General features: G+C 45.9%; 1 protein-coding gene and 1 pseudogene across 1 annotated transcript; both read right to left on the bottom strand.

Annotated features, from left to right (window-relative positions):
- Window positions 1–5,571: 5,571 nt before the first annotated feature.
- Window positions 5,572–16,233, bottom strand: LOC122657706. Its single transcript, XM_043852501.1, has 3 exons — window positions 15,502–16,233; window positions 14,810–15,231; window positions 5,572–5,581 (listed from the first exon to the last, which is right to left on the bottom strand). The coding sequence occupies exons 1-2, from the start codon at window positions 16,181–16,183 to the stop codon at window positions 14,819–14,821; spliced, it is 1,095 nt and encodes a 364-aa protein (XP_043708436.1). The 5' UTR covers window positions 16,184–16,233; the 3' UTR covers window positions 5,572–5,581; window positions 14,810–14,818.
- Window positions 10,785–12,115, bottom strand: LOC122651190 (annotated as a pseudogene).
- Window positions 16,234–22,877: the final 6,644 nt, after the last annotated feature.

Below are 22,877 nucleotides of genomic sequence, written 5' to 3'. Positions count from 1 at the left end.
CCGTCCGTAAGAGCGGAGAGATGCCACGAACCTAGTGGCACCAAGGACCTCCCATCCTCACCATACTTGGAGGACCAGGCAAGAGTCCACCGGAAAAGCTAAAGCTCATGCCAGGTTCGTGGGAGTGGCGAGAAGCCCAAAAGATAGCCAAGATCGAGGCGGTGATCTCCTTCTCGATGAGGACTTGGAAGGACTAAACTTCCCGCATGAAGATGCCCTGGTAGTACAGGTGGAGGTAGCCAATCGACCTGCATACGGGGTATTGATAGACACAGGGCGTCCGCGACGTACTCTCCTTGGACGCCATCGACGCTTCGGGTTCGGGACGACCAGCTCAAACCGAGCCCACTTATCTCCATGGATTCTCAGGTGCCACCGCCTCCATCGTAGGTACCATAGAGCTACCCGTCACCTTCGGTACACCCTCAACAAGTAACCATCATGGTAAACTTCATGGTAGTCAAGTCCGTGGTGTCCTTCAACGGCCTCTTAGGGCGACCATCACTGACAGCCCTTAGAGGAGTCATATCACCACTTCACCTGAAGATGAAGTTCCCCACCGAGAATGGGGTAGGCGAAGTCCGAGGAGATCGAAGAAAGCAAGGGAGTGCTACGCCACCTTCATGAAAAAGAATAATGGCAACACCCGTGGAATGGCACTCGCCTAGAGAGCATGATCATGACCGGAGAGATGAACCGACAGAGAGAAGGGGAAGGCCAGTGGAAGACCTCATCCCATGGCCCCTCGCCAGGATGACCCCTCCAAGGTCGTTAGTCGGCTCGCTAAGCAAGGAACAGAAAGAAGGGCTTGGACACCTCCTCCAAGCGAACATGGATGTCTTCGCATGGTCGACCTCCGACATGCCAGAATACCACGTTCCATAGTGGAACACCGACTACATGTCGACCCAACCAGGAAGCCCATTCAATGAGAGCGGCGAACTCGCCCTTGACCGCAAGCGGCAATCAAGGAGGAGGTCGAGAAGTTAAGCCGATCGGGTTCATCGAGAAGGAGAAGTTCCCAACATGGCTCGCCAACGTGGTCATGGTACCAAAGCCAAGTGGGAAGTGGAGGATGTGTGTCGACTACACCGACCGAACAAGGCATGCCCAAAAGATGAGTACCCACCGCCCGGATCGACCCTCGATCGACGCCACCGCGCCATGAGATGCTGAGTTTCATGGACGCCTACTCCGGATACAACCAGATCCTCATGTATAAGGATGACGAGTCTTACACCGCATTCCGGACGGACAAAGAGAACTACTACTACAACGCTCATGCCGTTCGGGTTAAAGAATGCGGGGGCCACCTACCGTGAGAATGGTCAACAAGATGTTCGAGGAGCAGATCGGGCGCAACATGGAGGTATATGTGGATGACATGCTTGTGAAAAGCGTCCACACCAACCAACACCTGACCGACCTAGAGGAAGCCTTCGCAGCATCGAGGAGGAACCGGATGAAGCTAAACCCCGCAGTGCGCCTTGGTGTAACGTCAGGAAAATTCCCGGGGTTCATGGTCTCAGTCCGTGGAATAGAAGCTAACCCATCCAAGATCAAGGCCATCCAAGAGATGGCACCTCCTCGAACAGTCGGGGAAGTGCAGAGGTTGAATGGGAGGGTCGCCGCCCTTTCCAGGTTCGTGTCACGATCGGGTGATAAGTGCTTACCATTCTTCAAAACATTGAAGAACCTCCGAAGCCCTAAGGACTTCACATGGACGGAAGAGTGCCAAAAGGCGTTCGGAGAATTGAAGGAGTACCTAGAGAGCCCACCGCTGGGCGACCGGAACCTAACGAAGAGTTGCGGCTATACCTGGCCGCCACCTGTCGCGGTCGGCCAGATGATCTTGAAGGAAGAAGACAAAGTCCAGGGCCCATCTACTACGTCGCCATGTCCGATCGATGCGAGACCAGGTACACTAGGATCGAGAAGGTAGCCTATGCATTGGTAATGGCAGCCGAGAAGCTACGACCATACTTCCAAGCCCATACCATCGCAGCCTCACGCACCTACCCTAAGAAGATACTACACAAGCCGGACGTCTCCAGGAGATTGATAGCATGGGCGGTGGAGTTAAGTGAGCATGACATCGGGTTCCAACTCGGACTACCATCAAAGGCCAAGCCTTGGCACTTCGTCGTTGAATGCACCTTACCGAGACAGACAGAAAAAAAAAAAAAAAAAGAGAGAGAGGCCAAGTGGCTACGGCCAAGAGGCCATGGCCAAAAGACCACGACCAAGAGGCCACGGCCAAAGGGCTATGGTCGTCACCTATCAAGAGGAAAAGAAAAAAAAAAAAAAAATTTTGGGTGCCATCCGTCAAAGGCCGCTGCCCAAAACCAAAGAAGAAAAGAGAGAAGAAAGAAAAATAAAAAGGGGGTCTTTGGCCATGGCCAAGGACCACAATCGACAAACCATGGTAGAAGTTCAAGGTTCGAGGTTCGAGGTTCGAGGTCCGAGGTCGGGAAGTTCGAGATGGTTTGAGTTCTAAGGATCGAGAATGCAACTGTTGATGCACTTGTCCGGCTAGCCAATGATGAACTCGAAACCTGGCCAATGCGGTGTACGTGGAAATATTACATGAGCTAACATGCCGGGAGAAGCAAGTTAATGAGATTGAGGAGGGGCCTAGCTAGATGGACCCTATACTCAACTACCTACGGGACGACGTCTTACCGAAGACAAGGCCGAGGCAAGGAAGGTCGAATGAGAGCGCAAAGTACACCGTCCCTAGACGGTCTGCCTGTGGGGGCAACAACACCACTACTCCGGTGCCTAGGACCCAAGGGGGCGAGTACGCCCTAACCGAAGTCCATGAGGGGATATATGGAAGCTACATGGGGGGACGAGCCCTAGCCTACAAAATCCTCCCGGGGACTATACGGCCACGAATGCAAGAGGAGGCCATCCAATATGCCAAGAAGTGCGAGCAATGTCGGTTGTTCGCCCAACCCCATCTACCCGCCACCAAGCTGACATCAATCCTCAACCCCATACCTTTTGCCATGTGGGGACTAGACATCTTAGGCAACTTCACCGCAGACCGGAAACATAAAGTACCTGGTCGTCGCGATCGACTACTTCACCAAATGGGTTGAAGCTAAACCCTTGGCCAAGATAACAGAGACAGAGATGGAGAAGTGCGTCCGCGACTACGTCATCTATAGGTTCGGGTACCACGGATCCTCGTCTCGCACAATAAAACAATTCAACAACCCTAAATTTCAAGCATTCTCATCAGCTACAACATCGACTATCGGCTCGTGTCGGTAGCATACCCACGAGCCAATGGTCGGTGGAGGTCACCAAGCGCTACGCTCGAAGGAGCCAAAGGCAAGTGGGTAGAAGAGCTACCAAGCGTCCTGTGGGCATACCGAACTACGTACGACGCCCACAGGAGAGAGCCCATTCCGCCTAGCATATGGCATCAAGCATTGGCGCCGACAGAGGTCTGCGCTATGTCCCATAGGGTTCGCACTTCAATGAACGCACCTATGTCGACGGATCTGCAGGCGAACCTAGACTTTATAGATGAGGTCCGCGAAAGAGCACTACTAAGGAACGTCGCCTACCACAACGTCTTGCCAGGTACTATAATGCTAGGGTCAAGGAAAGGCTATTCCACCAGGGAGAGTTAGTACTACGGAGGGCAAGTGCTTCACACCACAAAAGGCGGAAGGCTGTCACCCAACCGGGAAGGACCCTACATAGTCTCCAAGCGGAGACGCCCGAGGACCTACCGCTGAAGACTCCGAGGGGCAAGAAGGTAGACCGTACTGAACTCACTATACTTGAAGAAGTACTATCGGCGAAGTAACAACAGTGAGTTTGGCACCACCATGGCGGTAGATGGCATTACAATTTCAAGGATGAATTGAAAAAAATTCGGGAATACTCGGCTTCTTCTACTACTCAACTGAGGCTTCGTGCCTAAGGCGATATGCCAACACTGAGGCTTCGTGCCTAAGGCGATATGCCAACATTGAGGCTTCGTGCCTAAGGCGATATGCCAACATCGAGGCTTCGTGCCTAAGGCGGTATGCCAACATCGAGGCTCGTGCCTAAGGCGGTATGCCAACATCGAGGCTTCGTGCCTAAGGCGGTATGCCAACATCGAGGCTTCGTGCCTAAGGCGGTATGCCAACATCGAGGCTTCGTGCCTAAGGCGGTATGCCAACATCGAGGCTTCGTGCCTAAGGCGGTATGCCAACATCGAGGCTTCGTGCCTAAGGCGGTATGCCAACATCGAGGCTTCGGGCCTAAGGCGTATGCCAACATCGAGGCTTCGTGCCTAAGCGATATGCCAACATCGAGGCTTCATGCCTAAGGCGACATGCCAACACCGAGGCTTCAAGCCTAAGGCAACATGCCAACACCGAGGCTTCATGCCTAAGGCGCCATGCCACCATTGAGGCTCTACGCCTAAGGCGTTAACTATAAAGGGTCGAGAGAGCATCAACGCGCAAATAATCACCAAGCGACAAGGAAATCAAAGAAAAGCAAAAGCGATCACATAGAAAGGTCATAGTAGTTACAATTCAAGTTCAAAAAAGGAAAAAGGTGGAGACGTCTCTACGGGATCGGGACGACCGTAAGGTCAATGGATCACGCAGTGGTGGGTCACCTCCGACCCGATGGAGACATCATGTCGCCTCGGGAGGACGTGCAAGAAGCACCCCTCGAGGCAAGGTAGCCTCCACCTCTCGATGACACGGAGCGCTCTCCACCCCAGTGCACCCTGGCGCCGCGAAAACTCGAGAGAACCCCGAGACAGAGAAGTCATAGTCGGGTCACCTCCGAGACACAAGCGGCTAAGTCCCGGACCCCTCCCTCATAGGCGGGCTGAAGTGCGCCTGGTACAGCGTCGAGAACGCAGAGATGCCTGGAACTCAGCCACGGCTCGCTCACTGCGGATGCCAGCTCCACCTCATGCCTTCCCCTCAATGAATGAAGCTCCTCCTCCAAAGCAAGAACCCTAGCCGAGCTCTCGGCCGCACCAGCAGTCACACTCAGCTCCTCGAGACACCTCTAGGAGCTTCCCGGGCGCTCAGTGAGCTCCCCGACACCCTCTGCAGCGTCAGCCTCGGCCCTCTCACGGGCATCGACCGACCACTGGAGCTCCCTCTCCACGTCACGCAGGAGTGCGTATACGCACCTCACGAGAAGCGTGACCCTCGGTCAAGCACCGCCTCGGCAATACGGTGATGGACCTACAATCAACATGGCAAGAGATAAAATAGTGTAAAAATAAATGGAGCAATGGACATGAGGAGACAATAAAGGAATAACTCACCGAAGCCATGTCATGGTAGAGGGTCTGCAGGCCGGACAAGCATCGCTAAGCCTCTGCAAGGCCATCCTCGCGGTAGGGAGCCTGCCCCTATCCACCCACTCCCGCGATACGCGGCCTCGGCCAAGGTCGATCCCTCCGGCACACCCAAGGTGATCACCGAGGACTCACCCAGCGTGGGAAGATCGGTGGCGAGAACCGCCCGAAGAACTCACACCCTTCCCCTTGGAAAGGGGCAATACTGAAGAATCGGAAGGAACAACGAGAGGGAGGCGAGGCACAGAGCTTGGAACGCCGCCGTCACCGGGAGAAGTACGGGAAGGAGGACCCGCACGCGCAGAGCTCATCACGCGGGCATGTCACGGTCCACCCTTCCGCTCGCTCCAACAACCACAGTGCGAAAGCACCACTAACATCGGTCACTCCAAAGAGATGGACCACCCTGAGAAGCGGCCTTCCTCCGCGATTGCCGCGGAGCAAGCGAAGTCCAACGCGTATCCACGCATAGATCGACCAACCAATCGGATGACACATACATTCAAATACCAACATGCCAATCAAGTACAAAAACAGCGCTCTTACCGGGACTCGGCTTCTAGAGAGACGGGAAGGCCTCCGAGTCCAACTCACGGACGTGGAACGGATCGCGACCCAGGCACGGCAGGAGTCACCCTCAAAATCACTCGGCTCAAGCCCACGATTGACCCTCTTAAGGTCAATAACTTCCCTAACGATGCCTTAGGTGTGCATCGGGGGACCGTGGCAAAAAGAAGCGATCCCTCAATACTTCACGTTGCTAGTGATCCCGTGAGAAGCTCCACAGAGGCATAGGGCCCCTTGAGCACGCGGCGAGCAAAGTGATAACATCCATGGTTCCCCTTCTTCAACAGATAAAAGTGGGAGAGCAGGGAATAGATGTGCGCCTGCCTTGAGCGAGCGAAGACATAGAAACCAAAGATCACCCTCCAAGAGTTGGGCAACACCTGCCCGGGGGTGAGGTGCCAATGCTCTAACACCAACTCGACAAAGCGAGGATAGGAAGGCGAAGGCCCTGGAGAAAAAATGAATGGTAGAGGCGGATCTCCCCCGCACGATGAGAGAAGGCATACTCGCTAGGCCCGGAGCGCGCAACATGACCTCGGCGGGAATATGAAACTCCTCACGGAGGGAAACCAAGTTAGAGGGTGACAAGACGCTAGCAACAGGGCCTAACCTATCGAGCGGGACCGGCGGTGAGGATGCCGCCCGAGGGTTGACGATCCCACGGGGACCGGAGACACTAGAAGGTCCCACTCGTCCACCGAGTATCACTAGGGGAGGGTATAGAGGGCGGAGTACCCACAGAAGAAGCGATCCGGAGAACGCTCCTCTGAAGATCCAACCCCGACCGAAGCGGGGCCAAGGTCACCAGGAGCGACATGAAGGACAAGAGGGGAACGAACTACTTACTCGAGAAAGCAATCTCCTGAAGGCGGCAAGAAAAAGGAAAGGAATGTCACACTGCAAAATATAAGCAGAGATCCATCACATACAAGAGGAGGAATAGGGAAGAAGAACGAGGGTCCATCGCGTCACGCCGCGGCCACCATAGGCGCGGCATCACCGGCAAGGCGTGGACCACGCCCGAGCATGGCCACCCAGCCGCCAGCGGGCGCCTCGGCCGGGCGCGGCCTCCCACGGGCGCGGCCTCACGGCGCGCCTCACCGCGGCGCTGCCCCAACCTGCGGGCGCGGCCTCACCAGGCGCGGCCTCACCGCATGGTGCGGCCCCAACCGCGGGCGTAGCCTCACCACGGGCGCGGCCTCACCGCGGGCGCGGCCTCACCACGGCGCGGCCTCACCGCGGGCGCGGCCCCAACCGCGGGCGCGGCCTCACCACGGGCGCGGCCTCACCGCGGGCACGGCTACACTCGCGGGCGCGGCCTCACCGTGGCCACAGCCGCGGGCGCGGCCTCACCGCGGCCACTCCCGCGGGGCGCGGCCTCGAGGAGACACCCCACACAAAAAAAAAAAAAAAAAAAAAAAAGGGGGTGGGGATCGATTTACCTCAGAAAAAAAGTGACCGCACGGAAGAACAAGCACACGGCGACGACGTAGCCACACCACGAGGCACAATCAAGGGATAGAGGTCACAAGAGCCAAGGCACTCAAGCCAAGCACCACTCAAGCTTTCCAAGCAAACCAAGGCACCAAGGGCACCAAGAGAACACAATCCAAACACAAGGACCAAAATCAAGCAAAGTGGATACTAGTGGAGGTGACCCAAAAACAAGCACATGGTGGGCACCAAAAAGAGGACAAAAGACAAAAAGGGGAATTAAAGGAGGAAAAAGGGGAGACAAAAAGTAAGAAAGAGAAATGAGAAGTGAAAGAAGAAGGAGAGGAAGGAACATATACCCACAAAAACAAAAAGAAAAAGTGTAGGAGGTAAGGTTTGAACCCCAACCTCTCCTACCTCATTAGTGGATTTACGAGCAAACCCCACGGAAAGTTTATTCGTAGCGGACCCCTCACTAGGCAAAGACACCTACTCTCTTGGACATCCTATCCCAAGAGAGTGGGGGGCAAATGATACATCCAATATTCACAGGGCCAATCAACGACCGCCACGTGTCATGACGACCCGCCCCATAGCCAAGGGAACGAACCGGAGTCCAGCACCATTCGGGGCGGCCACTACTCGGGCCGGGCGCGGCCTCACCGAGCGCGGCCTCCTCACCAGGGCGCGGCCTCCTCACAGCCTCACCCGAGCGCGGCCTCCTCACGGCCTCACGCGCGGCCTCCTCACGGCCTCACCTAGGCGCGCCTCACCCGAGCGCGGCCTCCTCACCACTGGCGCGCCTCACCGGCCCGACATCATGGGCACCTGAGGTGGGGGCCACCCATCTACGACCCCGATCGTATCGCTAAGACTCATGTCACTACCAGGACTCTAGACCCTTAGAGGTCACGTCATCCAGGCGGACTCAAGCATCAAGGGCGTTATCACCACACGCGGATATCTATCCACCAAGGATCCGATGCCACCGAGACACTCCCTCCCTCGGGGAGATGGCCAATCGGGATGAAACCCCGTTACCCAGGGCCTCTATCCACTCAACGGCTGTCGTCAATCAAGCGGGGACTCTCCACACCGCCATATGCTACTATAAAAGGCAAAGGTACACAACCCCATAGGGGACAGCTAAACTCATCTTGAATACTCACTATTCATCTGTTTGCGCCAGGAGATCTAACTTTGGCATCGGAGAGCCCTAGGCCGGGACCACACCGGTTCTCTCTGATTGACCCCTTTGGTCCACTTGCAGGTGACGGCACTCGCAGGACCGCTCGACGATTTCTTAACGCAACAGAGTCCATGTGTTGATCAATTCATAACCTTAGTGAGAAGCATCACTTTCCCCATCTTCTAATCATCTAAATCCACTCTCTATAACTAAACCCTTCCTAAATTCTGCTTCCTTTCTAGTTTGCTTAGCTTAAGAAGAAGAAATCAGGTTGGAACCCATCTTTACAGACACTCACAAGGTAAACTCTAAATCTATGAATTTTCCCTTATAATCCTTCTTAAACTTTGAGTTAATTGAAATTCTGATTTCAATTATGAAGATGGCCATCTACCATGCTTATATATGTGATCATCCTAATTAGATCAAGAAGATAACTCAATTTCTTACCATGCATGTTCGATCCATGACCACTAACCTGATCCAACTCTGTTTTGATCATAAATAATAATCAATTCTTATCTTTCATACCAGATTTCAGCAATTAAGAATCAATCCCTTTGTATATACTGAAATCCAAACCCAATAACTTCATCTATTTCTGTTTCCAAGTTAATACCTAACCAATCCATGTTTTATAGATCAACTTGTACCCAATTGAAAATGAATTTCTGTTATGCATGGCTGTAGTTTATGAAATTAATCCCAAACCCATTGCATCCACTCCTTTCCCATCTCCAATTCTTCCAATTACCCATTTCCCCAACTCAATTTGAGCCATAGGAACTCACTTTCATATGTATAAATCATCTCTTGAATCAAATTATGAAAACCAACCCAAAAGTCCCTCCAAAAACCTGTTTCTTTTATGAAATTCGTATTCTGCTACACACTGGTCTGTGTCAGTGGTTGACCTCTCACACAGACCAATGCTACTGTCAAGTGTGTTCTTGACTCCAAACTTAGTCTAACTTAACCCTAACCTACCTTAAGACTCCAGTAATATTAGTACACCTCTTAACACATATGTTTGGTTGGTAAATAATAGGACATAGCTCTTTGGCCATCAAATCAATCGGCAACTAACTCGAGAACAAATCCGGCTTCGTAAACACAAGTAATACAAGATAAGTGGGGATAGACTTAAATTAATTTGGAAATGTTTATTTCATTTAGATTGTTTGCTAGGAATCATGCATATGAATGAATATTATTTATGTTTGGTAATGATCTATTGGTTGACGGATATGGCTTATGGATATGGAACTGTGGGTTTATGTTGATGCGATGTGAAATGGTTTGAAATGCAGATCTTGTGCTAGAATAGATGTCATAGTAGGTTTGGAAACGAGAGGTATGGTGTGCCGTAGTATGGGATGCGGGAGCACTGTACACCTCGTACTATGCTATTAAGATTGCATATGGCTAGGAATGCCATTTCTTGGTGCTACAACCCTTACCAACAGTGGTATAGGTGTTGGGTGATCAAAACTCCCTGTCACTGAGGAGTGTGATGGTACGCCGGAATGGGGTTCAGGTTATGGTTTTTGGGGGTCTACCCAGGGGAGATCTGGAGGATTACGATCGGTGTGGGCTCCATACAACAATCGAGGTTACGTCTGGGGGAAGTAAGAAGGAACCGAGAATGTTTCTCGAGTTGTTGGTGTAGCACAAACTTAGAGACTTAGACTTTTTGACAGGAGGAATTAGGATTAAAATTGAATCCATGTATATAGGATTTTGCTTTGTGTGTGCATGTGCTTGTGTGTGGTTTATCCTTTACTTACTGGGCTCGGTGGAGCTCATACTGTGGAATGTTTTCTTTTTAGATGATCTTACAGGTGGATGTGATGGTTGCGGGGAGGATTATTTCGAGGCGGACGATTTTGATAATAGTGAGCATGTTAGTTTGGACCCAGAGGTGTGAACCCTATCATGCGGACGATCAGGGTGTCCCTAGAGAATAGGGATTGATGACGAGGAACTCTCTTTTTTATGTTTATATTTTCTTTTGGTGGATGTGACCCACTGTATATATTTCTAGTTTGGTTGTTTTTTGGCCCAATGGTTGGGCACCGTATGTGTAGGTAGTTTGGGAAAAGGTTGTCAATGTAAATAACATGTAAATAATCTAGTTAGCTCTTTTACTTTCCGTGCACTTTGATCAATGAAACACTTGTTGAATTATTACCGTGTTGAGCTTGTGACGTGTATTTACAGCTTTTGGATCCTGAAGGTCTTCGAATACTTTGGGTATTCGGGTCAACCATTGGATCCTCCCATCCCATGGGGTGGTTCCAGGGTGTGACAAATCTCCTCCAATTTTAATATAATTATTGGCACTAGTGTACCCTTAACAAATCTTACTTCCTCCCCTCTCTCTTCGAACAAGCCAGATAGATCAAATCTAGGAGAGAACGATATGATGTCAAAAGCATTCAAACTAGCAGGTCTGGGTAACCCAAGAATAGGGGGTCTTGCTGTGTCCGACTCAGACTCCGATTCGGAAACGGATTGTTCGGATTGTTCCAACGATGATTTGGCATCCTCGTCTTCAAAGCTCCAGATGAGATCATTTTTAATGTAGAACTTAATGTGCTTAAATCCTTTCTTGAATGAATCATGATTCTTGTCTCCTGATTCATGTCGAGGAGACGGGAAAGGAGACGAATGAGCTCAGGGGAAAACCACCTAGGGCACCTGAACTCACCTTTATAAATTTTCTTATACTTCTGCATAACGTTTTGATCATGAAAAGGAAGATAACTAGCCATTAAAACAAACAGAATCACTCCACAAGACCAAATATCCACCTAGGCCACATCATAGCCCTTGAGAGCTTGAACCTCAGGAAAACATATGTAGAGGTTCCACAGAAGGTGTAGAGTAATCCGTCCTACCTCATCTAATTTGATACCGTGCTAAGGCCAAAATTAGAGACCTTAAGATTGCCATTCTGATCTAATAACAGATTTTCAGGTTTGAAATCATGGTGGTATACACCTCTAGCATGGCAGAATCCGATGGCAGAGATAAGTTACTGGAAATACTTACTCACAACCTCCTCTTTCAATCAACCTTTAGCGACCTTATTGAATAGCTCACCTCCCTTCACATACTCCATAACAAAGTAGATCTTGGACTTTGTTGCCATGACCTCGAAGAGTTGAACAATGTTGGGATGTTGAACACGGTGAAAGATTGAGATCTTACTCTTGATGTGAGCAACCAATGTTCCTTTGAGGATTTTCTCCTTGTCAAGAACTTTGATTGCAACAACTTCCCCTGTTTCGACGTTCCTTGCGTGTTAAACCTTAGCAAAGGTATCATGGCCTCAGGGTCAATAAGGGTCTGGCCAGCCCTATCAGGGTCAATCAGGGCAGGGCCAGGTTCATGTAAACCCTGCTAGGGTCAGACTGGGGTGAAGGTTTGTTAGGCCCTAGAAGGGACGGGCTGGGCTTGGGTTTAGTTTAAGACCCCTAGGGTTGGGCAAGGGTTTAGGGCAAGTTGGGCCCATTGAAACCTCTACCAACATACCCAAACTTCAACTGATTGCGTGGAAACCTCCACGTCTGAAGATCCTTCTCCTTCATCCGATTATATCAAAGGATATTTGAAAGAAGCAATTAAAGGCTTGGAGAATCATACAAGAAAATTAAGAAACGTCTTTAATGTTGTTAACAAGCTTGAGCTAAATAAAGGTGGAGATTAAAACCACCCCCTGATGCTTCAATCTCTATTTTATACTGAATTTGGACTGTGTAATAATTTCAATAGTAATTTTAGTAGGAATGACTAAATTTTTTTTTTCCAAATTGACTAGGGGTAAAGACATTTTCACAATTATTTTTAAGAATAAATGATTGTAATGATAGTTTTATTATTTTTATTAATGTTGTCTTGGAAGGTAATGGCAATTACATATTTAACCGAGTTATAGTGTTAATCGCATTTCTATAATTACTGTAAGATAATGTTAAAATCCGTTACGAAACAAGTTTTATCAAACACCATTTATGTTCTAAGTTTTGGGACTATTTCCAGATCAAGTTTACCAAATGCCATTAAACACTAAAAGAACGGTTTTCCGATACAGAAACTGAAATTTTTTTTTTTGCTAAAATCCAACATTCCTAGGACAGAAACGTTGTCAAACGGAACCAAGGTAAAGCCTTGTCTAGTGGATACTGACTCCACAACTTAGTGCTACACTATTTCAACTACAACAATTTCAAAACAATCCCGACTTTGGGCAATCACCAATCTGGACCATAATTTGGAAGCTGGGAATCCATCCAAAGTTTAAACTCTTCCTTTGGAGATTTCTACACGAAGGTGTTTCCACTAGAGGGAACCTCAGATGGCTAAACTCAGATTGTACTATCTGTCCCTTGTGTTTGGCTGCACCTGAAACTTCTTGGCACCTTTTTCTGTCTTGTAAATTCACCAAGAGCCTCTAGGCTGCCGGGCCCCTTGGCCTGCGAACTGAATATATTCAAGGTGACAACATTCTCGATGCCTTTAATCACCTAATTGCTAACCTTTCCAAAACCGAGGTAAAAACTTTTCTTGGAGTGGTTGCAATAACTCTTTATTTCATTTGGCATAATCAAAATGAGGTGGTTTTTCAAGGGAAAGAGTTCTCCCCCAATTCGATTATGTATAACATAGCTTCTTGGATAAGGGACTGTGCTATCCTTCATCACGATGGATCTAACCTGAACATGCCGGCACCCTCCCTTGAGGACAACCAGCCCAATCAGGATAAACCCCCCTGGAATTCTACCTTAACCAGGCCAAAAATGAGTGTGCTCTAATTGTATCGGATGGCAGTTTTGAAACAACCACCAAGAAGGGAGGTTGGGGAGCCTTTGTTTTCTATAACCATGAACTTGTGGACTGGTGTATGAACTCTGGTTTTGCAGGATCACCACAGGAAATGGAACTCAGAGGAGTTAAAGAAGGGATCGAAAAGGCACTAAGGAGAGACTGCAGGGAAATCATTATATGGACAGACTCGTTGGAGGTATGGGGTTGGATCAATTGCCCGGAGGAAAACCTGTGGCCGTGGGAGCACTACCATTTGCTGGTTGACATTAAATATTTAATTTCGTCTTTTAAGTTTGTAACTATATTGAAACAACATAGAAGGCTGATTTCACCAGCACACTCCCTAGCGTCACATGCTAGGGTATCAAACTCTGAACTGGTTTGTAAGTTTTCCTTTTTTTCAGCAGTAGGAATGTTTAATTCACCAAAAAAAAAAACAATTTCGGGTTTGTACTTCAACTTCAAGAGATAAGTCTTATTATACAAATTTTAATCCTCTCGGTCTGCCGTGCACCACATTTGAGACTTATTTATACCCCAGTGCAATGGTCACGTCAACTTTAAAGTGCGAATGATGATGGAATGAAAATCCTATACTTCCCATTACTACTTTATTACAACAGTGCTCATGCTTTTAGCTACAAAGCAGTTTGGATATTGTTTCCTTGTTTTCATAAAAAAAAAAATACCTAAGGCTATGTTTGGATGCCAAGAAAACAAATATATTATGAGACAATGATAGATTTATGTCTCTCTCCTCAAATTCAATTTTTTTTTGAATTTTTTATTTTCTTTTCTCTTCTTTTCTTAACATCCAAACATAGCCTAAGATAAGAAGAGAGAGAGAGAGAGAGAGTAATTTACAAAGAATGTTCATAATTATGTGTGTACTACTACAACTTTCCAGAAGGACATCATCTTTATCATCGTTAGATTGAATAAATCCCTAGTCATGGGGCATTGGGGCCTAGTTATGGTGTATAATTTGGCGTTTTCTCCTTGGAAAATGTTCCCAAAACCATTTGCATCTTTGGCCTAACCTCCAAATTCAGAGCAACAAATTGCAGGCAAACGCAAAAACTTCAATTTCAAACCAACACCCCCCACCCCTTTTCAAATTGCCCAATGAAACAACATCAACATGGGACTTATATACAAACATAAAGACCTTACCACAAATCCTCCCCTCCCCCCTTTTTTTTTCCTGGTCTCCAATACAAACCCAAAAACTTAAACTTCACCCCCTTGAAACAAACAAATAAATTATAGAACACTTCTATAGTTCTATTCCTATCTCCTGCAATAACCAGTTCTCTGTAGTCTGTACAGGGATATCACTATTAACAAAAAAATTAAAAACCCCATCTGTATGTAAAATTCCCACTGAAAAAAAAAAGGATAAAAAAGCTGAAAAGTCGGAGCAGACTTTCCAAAACCGTTAATTTCTTTTCACTTACTACCAATGGTTAAGGTGCTGCACCACGGTTGATCATCTCATGGTATTGATTCAAAGACTCTTGTCTCTGCAACCTCATCTCCTCGTTGAATTTCTTTATGAATGCCTCGACCCGCCGGTTCAACTCTTCTTGGCCCAGTGACGGTTCCCTCCGGAGCTTTCCCGAACTGGGCGACGGTGACGACGACGAGGTGTTGCTGTTGTGGCTCTTGAACGTCTCAGATTTCATCATCTTCACAGGGGACCCCTCTGGTGAGCCCGAGTTGGGATTGTTGCCGCCGTTGTGTCGACCCAACATGTCAAACGTCTCGGATTTCTTGAGATGTCGGGTCAGTGGGATCGGGCGCCCGTCCGTTATCATCTTCCATGTGCTCTCCAGCGTATCGTTTCGCTTCCACTTCGTCACCCCCAGTGTTCTGCCAGCTGAACACATCACACCATAAACATGAGATTTCAGATACGAATCTCCGAGTTACTTACTATACCCCCGATTCCTCATTAATTTTCCCACTAAACCCCATACAATTCAAACCGTCAAATAGCTTTCCTTTTCCCGACGACTAGTGTTACCGATTCATGACAGCACGGCCGGGAACTTCGCTCCTTCACCGTCAACGATGAAGGACCGGAATGCACTGTTAACTACTGCACAAACACATACAGAGAGAGAGAGAGAGAGAGAGGGGGAGATACCTTCAGGACTAGATTTGACGTTTTTCCGGTACCCAAATCGAACGGAAACCAGAGGTTTCTCCGTCGCAAACGAATAATCAGCTGGAATCTCCGTTGAGTCCCTGGCCTGCGGCATCCAAGTCGACCTCGAAATCACGAAGCCATCCTCATCGTCGTCGTCCTCGGAAGTGCTCACCACAGGACTCTTCACTTCCGTCACACTAACCTCATCCTGTCCGTACACCATCGCCGGCACCAAATCTCCATAAACAGGCTGAGTAGCCTCCACAAGATCCTTCGCCGTAGCAACAGCATCGTAATCGAACTGTTGTGCTACGCTGACAGGATTCTTCAACACCACGGCGTCGTATCCCGTGGCAACGGTGAAATCAGGTCGTACCTCAGCTTTCACCGGCACCGCTACTGGCACTACTAGCTCCGGCTGCTCTTCGACCTTATGCTGGAACCTCGAAGACGCAGCTATGGTAATGATGATGCCATTGATGACGAAGTAGAGGTACGGAGGCGTAAGCCACGAGCGCAGAGAGCTCCAAAGCAGAGGAAGTTGAGAAACTAAGAAGCCCGATAACACCGGAAGGGAGAGCTTTAAAACCACAGCCAGCGAACAGACACCAACCAAGATGAGCAGAACTTTCAGAGGAAAAATCCAATTTCTTGAACTGCTTCGAGAGACGATCGCCATTTTTCCGGTAATTGATATAATTGCCGGAGTTATCGGAGTTCTTACCTGAAAGAGAGCTTCGATTGCACGAGAGAGAGAGAGAGCGGAATTAGCGAGGATAATCTGAAGAAGGAGAAGTAAAATGAAATGGATTTGGATAAGAGAAGGCGAAGGCATATATATAAGGATGATTGTGAAGTAACATCTACCGTCGGATCTAGAAAGAGGTGCTCGATGGTTAAAAGAAGAGAAGCAGCATCGCTGAGGTCAGACGTGTGGTGTTTTCCTTAGTCGTGTCCATAGAGAGCTTCCTCACCGCTTGAAGCATATCTGAGTGGTCCCACGTTACCGGTTTCACAACGATCAAAGCCTGAAAAGCCGCCTTTGTTATGTTTTCTAGGAAAAAGTAGCACCATACGTGGATAATGACTGGATTTTCCTGGAATTAATTAAAATCCATTCCTATTAACCTCAATTGTCCTTTCATCGGAGGTATTAAGGACTAGGAGTAATAAAAGAAAGGGCAAAGAAACCTAACCGGTGCTGCTTTGGAGTAGGTTTGGATTAGTCAGAAATCGGGTTTGTCTAGGTTTTGACCATATTTCGGTTGAAATCTGGGATTTTCTCTAAGTTAATTCAAACCTTGGTTTCAAGGTGCTGAAGTTATTTTTTTTTTCTGATTCTTGTTGCGCTGCTTATTTTGACATTTTAAATCTAATCCATACATTAGTTTCACATAGCGAACACTAAAAATATTACTTTTGGTTTTGATCCAAGTTTGATACCGTATATTGTTCTTGAACATGGTATCGAATAAGGTTTGATCGGAACATAACTTGATTTATATTGAAGGAGTTATGTACCGATCAAACTTAATTTGGTGTGCACGAATACTGTCAAAATCGTTCTGAATAAAAATATTTTTTTGGACATCAAAACAAATGAATATTTACCGCATTTTTTGTTTTAGTAATGTTTTACCGTATTAAGATTTATGAAATTTTTAGATTTGAGAAAAATCCCAGCATTAGAAAGTTGGAAATTGCAGCTATTATTGAAAATCTAGTTTTTATTCTTGAACTGGGGGTTGATTTTTTTTCTTTTGGAATTTAATTTTTTAATTATTTATATTGGATTCAAATAGGGGGTATTTGCTTATTTGTGAATAATATCTTAAGTAAATGAAATACAAATACAAAAACATTTACTTACTATTAGACATAACTAAGTAAGTGTTTGTCCTAGTTTCTGGCTTGGTTTGCAGTTTTTGGCATAAATACATGTCTGCCCTAGTTTTGAGCCAAGTTTCCCTTAGTTTCGATGGCCATATGTGTCGAAACCATCGAAATATGGTCGAAACCAATCGAAACCTAGTCAAATCTAGGGATTTTATAAAATCCCCCTTCAACTCGTCTTGTAAACCTGTGAAACCAAATTAACTCGGTGGTTTCGACAGGTTTAGGTCAAGTTTTTCTTCCATGGGTGTACTCGCGCCTAGGGGTGTCAAACGGTTGGTTCGGCCTTGTTTCAATCTTGGAATGAGTGAGATCAAAACCAAACTGTTAAGAAAACTTCGATTTTTGGTCGATTTCGGTTTCAGTCTGATGCAGTCTCGATTTATTTTAATTTTTTAATATCGGATTAATAACGGTTTAGATCGGTTTGTTTTCGAGTTTGAACCACAATGAAATCATCATTCAGAATTTGTAGTGAGGAAAGATTTGATAAAAACACTTTAATTCACCTTCTTCAAGTCAAAACAAGTAAACAACCATGAATAGGATAATTGATTTGATTTGTTTATGTTATAATCCAAACAAAGAAAAATAAATTGTAAGGGGGAGAATGGAAGATAACTAATATTTAAATCAATGGATAAATAGAGTTTGTAGTGAAATCATTGTTATAAATCATATAATTATTTATCATTAATTGTAAGGAGAAAATAATTAATATTAAAATCAATGAATAGTCATTGAGAAGATAACTAATATTGAAATCACAAAATGAAACATACTATCAAATCATTTATTTGACAATCCAACTAATTGATTTTGTATAGTCAACAAGGAGATCAATGAAAGAAACATTGTTACAAATCAATTTCTGAAAGAAACATTGATTTTGTTTCAGCGTAAAACTATACCTGGAAAATTTTACGCGACAAATTTTACTTTGTAAATGCAAAATTTTACATATTGAAATTTTTTCTAATGTTTGTTTCTATAAAAAAAAACAAACATTGGAACACTTTTCAACATTTGAAATTTTACATCTATAATTTTTTGAAGTGAAAATTTTCAAGTAAAATTTCCAGGTAAAATTTTACGCCGAAACAAACGGAGCCGTAACAATTCTCGTGACAACCAAAAATTTGCTCACTAATATGAAAATCAATGGATAATTAATTCACCAATTCATAGCCTTATATACTCAATGATTTTTTTATCGGTTTCATTCGGTTCGGTTTTCGGTTTGGATATCGATCGGTTTGGTGCAGCCCGGTTTTCAACCAATCCTATCCTATCCCAGTCCAAAACCATTTCGACAAGGATTGGTTTGGTTCGGTTTGGATTTTTTAGTCGGTCTTAATAGTTCAGGCTAGGTTTTGACACATTTACCTGAGCCAAGCACAACCGCGTGTAAAATGACCGGCGCTAATCCTTGGTCCTTTTGCCTTTCCAGGGGGTGCGTCGATCATTTCACGGGCGGCTGTGCCTGGGCATAGGTACACGTAACGTTGTATCACCAATTAGCGTTCTTTAAGCTTCGAGTCAGTTATTACTTAGGAGAAAGAATGCCACCTAGGTGCATGCAGTACACACCCCTGCGCCCAGACATAGGGGTAGATGAAATGTCCGCTGCACCCCATGAAAAGGTGGAATTTCCAGGGGATGTGGAGTTCATTTTATGCACCTTTGACGACGTATCTGCGACACAAAATATAAACGCCGTTATAGCCTATACCGGTGTCTTTTTAACCTATAGCGGCACTTAAAAACACCGCCGTAGACCATTTTTTGTGTGGTGCAAGTAGTGTTCTCTTTTCCTATTACTTATTAATGTAATTTTGACAATCTGAACATTTCAATTAGTACTTAAAAATAAATTTTGAGTTTTTTGGCAGTTAAATAACTCTTTGGGTATTAGTGATAATTGAATTTTTTCTTACGAAGTGATAATTGAGTATTATCCCAATTAAATCGAGTCAGTTACATGGATCCTTGTTATCCAATCAACTTTATTTGAGGTCATATTTGATATAAGGCCTAAATGCTGCACGTATTTCCTCATCATTTCTTTTAAGGTCATTTTAAGTCAGCCCCTAGCTCTTTTAATTCTTTCAATTTAAATCAAATCACTCATTCGTGTTATGTATTCTTTTATACTCTCTCTCTCTCCCTCTCTCTCCACCTTCTACTCTGTTCGTCTTCTATATATATTAATCGTGAGGTACTCCCTCCTGTGCATCTATTGACTTAATACGAAAATATTAGGACACACGAGCAACATGTAGATTTTTCTCCTATATACATATAGGTTATGAATCCACCCTATTCGACGTGGATTTAGGAAATAAGTAGGGGCCAAATTCATAATCTTACATTTAATGGGGCCAAATTGGTGCAAATAAATAAATAATTTCACTTTTTTGCTATTTTAGTATAATGCACTTTTTTATAGTCACGGAAAATCATGTCATTTTCATATAAATACTAATAGGATTTTCATCCTCTCAAGTGCGGTGCACTTCCCAGTGCAGCTTTAAAGTGCATCGGACGATGGCCACTGCATTTGGGAGGGAAAAAAATCCAATGCACAAGTGAGGTGCAACCGTCCAATGCATTTTAAAGGTGCATTGGCCAGTGCACCGCACTTGAGAGGATAAAAATTATATAATATTGAATTAAATAACTTGTAGGAATAAGACAAGAGGTAATTTTTGGCTATTCGTTCAAGTGCGTCCAATGCCAAACAAAGAACAAAAGATAAAACACTGATAGATAGCATGATAAACACATGGTATGGATAACTGGTACCCAAAACCAAGGAGTGGAAATTGATCCGGTCTCACATGCCATTGACTGGGTCATCCTGACTAGGGTTTGGTTCACAAATACTACCCTAGAGATCAGGCTGTAAACACAGCTAAGTTTAAGCACATGCACAAACATGCCAATAAAGGGATCCTCATACGTGTCGAAAAGAAATAATCCACAATGCCCACACGCACTGGCATACGGCTACAACCTACTTTCAAACAGACATGCCGGATAGACAAGGGTCTGATGGATCGATGAGTGGCCCTTCAATTGATGGCAAAAAGACCACCAAAGATGCTGCCACAACCTACTTTCGAACAGATCTGCAAAGATCCGCTGGAACGGTGAGTGGAACGTCGTCCGACGACAGAGGGTGGTGATGCAGATTGAACGGCCGGTGGATCAATCGAGTCGCCGTTCACCACGGTGCCAACGGCCCTAGAATCGACATCACCTACAAACAAATAAATAAGCAGAAAAGAAAAACCCCCTTTAACAGAGAACCCCCCGGTGTTAGCCACAAAAAACCCAAGTACTCCATGAGGGTGGCCCACACCAATACTCCCATGTGTTTATATCTTTTCTCCCCATATGAAAAGATCATCCAAACCTATTATTTAGGGGAGGAGAGAGATAGACATAGAGAGCGCCGGCGTAGGCTGCACTCCTGGATAGAGAAACACTTCTCTTAGGGAGAAAGTTCTCTGCGTGAGTGTGTTCGTTATGCCCAGACAATAGGGGGTGAAATGACCGCCATGTTGATGTTGTCGTGCGCATTCCCATTGACCCTTGCACACGCAAGAGTCATGCTCCCCCACAAAGAACTCGTCCTAAAAGAAATTAAGTTACAATTAAGATCACCACTTTGATGACAACAAATTGCACCAATAAATTTTTACCAAAAAAATTGCACCAACAAATAATAAAAACTTCAAGAATTTAGTTATGATTTATGAAAACTTTGAGGAAGGGGCAGGGCAGTTTAACAGAATAATAAAACCCTTAATTAGACTAGGAAACTAGATTAGGGAGAGGTGGGATGAGAGTGATCACTTGTAGGAATTTTTTGAACTTTAAAAAAGTTCCTCGTGATGATTTTGGGTTGGGGGGGGGGGGGGTTGGGAGGAATGACTGAGGAGAGGGTCAACGGTCATATAATTGACCGTTGCAGGAAGAGGATGTAGGAGGATCCTGTAACGCCGGTCCCATGGGGCGAGGCCGTTTCTTATCGCATGCACCCCTAACCGAACCGATCGCGCTTTCATTATAGCATTTATAGTAAGGAAGGTTAAAGGGCTCAAAACGAGTAAAAACTCTTAAAAGGGGAAGCTGAAAGGTAGAAATGTAAGAAAACTATGTGGGTGGGTTAGTGTGAATATGTCCCACAAATACGTGTGAAGGGCCCACCAAGGAAAGGAATCTCTCATACATTGGGGACCACTATATCTTCTCATCATCGTACCTTTGCCTTCTTTCTTTTACTTTCCGGCTTTCCACTGGTGGTAGTGGTGGAGGAGATGGCTTGTACCTCACCAATGTACACTCCGTAAAGGCCATGTAAGTCGTACTTTATTGTCAAAGCCATACGGAAAGATGCGAGTCTTGAGTCCAGACCCTTGACTGACTACCGATTTTTGTCGTTTCATGTGCACCATCGTGAAGTGCTCGTCAAGTATATCCCTGTGAAGACGACACATGGTATATGGGGAATCTGACGGTCCAAATTGAAAATGAAAATTTTACTTTTATTTGACAAAAGTGCGATTTTTTCCCTTCATTCTCTCTCTCTCTCTCTCTCTGTCTCTCCCATCACTCCTCCGTCAAGATGATCTGACCAAACTCCACTGTGGAGGTGGTTTCCATCACTGTAAAATGCATCCTCATGCCAGTGCGACAACCTCACGTAGACGGAGCACCCTCACGCTACCTTAATTGACAAACCCGTTTCTTCTCCACTCGTACCCACTGGTTCTCATTGTTCTATTTTTTTTTCTCTATTCTTTCCAACGCTAGAATGTCACCTGTGTTCACGATAGAATTGATCGATCTCTTCCGTTTGTTGATCTTTCTATCCGACACTAGGGAGGGTTATTTGACATCCGTGGGAGATCCCTTTCTAGTAAACTTCAGTTCAAGAACTTACTGGACTGGGAAGTTTCAGTCGAAGTTCAGACATGGTTCTTCCTTTCTACCACCATGATTGCAGGAAAAATTTATAAGTTAATCCATTATTTATTTCAGGGTTGGTTAATAAGGATCTATTGCGAATACACCCTTAATTGGGTTTTTGTTTGGGGAATTGAGATATTATTTGGGTTTGGATATATTTAGATTGGGAATCGGATTTTCTGAATGAAAATTTTCAGCTACTTGATGAATTACAAACGGATCAATGGTCAGTACAACCAGAAAATGGGGCATTGCAGTGGACGGGTGTTGCTCTTGGTGTTGTTGTGGGTCTTCTAGGGGTTTGCTTGCTTGGTATTGGTGCGAGGATTATAACTTTAGTGGGTGGCCCATGGCCTGCAGATTGATTGAATGTGTCTTTTGCAAGTGTTCTCCTAGGTGAACAATCCCGACTAGATGGAACGAGTTGTAGGTCTTCAAAGTTTCAGGGCGTAAATCTTCAACCGTGTTGCAGGTCTTTGGTTTTAAACTAATGGGATAGGTTA

Source organism: Telopea speciosissima, chromosome 1 (genome assembly GCF_018873765.1).
Source record: "Telopea speciosissima isolate NSW1024214 ecotype Mountain lineage chromosome 1, Tspe_v1, whole genome shotgun sequence".
Taxonomy (NCBI): Eukaryota; Viridiplantae; Streptophyta; class Magnoliopsida; order Proteales; family Proteaceae; genus Telopea; species Telopea speciosissima.
Note: the sequence above shows the minus strand (reverse complement) of the source record. Positions and strands in the feature narration are given on the sequence as shown.

Bases quoted from the DNA above. Each gene is read 5' to 3' on its own strand.
- LOC122657706 (XM_043852501.1), bottom strand. From the start codon at position 16,183: ATGGCGATCGTCTCTCGAAGCAGTTCAAGAAATTGGATTTTTCCTCTG. The intron at 15,232-15,501 runs GTATCTCCCCCT...TGATGTGTTCAG, and splicing joins CGTCAAATCTAGTCCTGAAG to CTGGCAGAACACTGGGGGTG.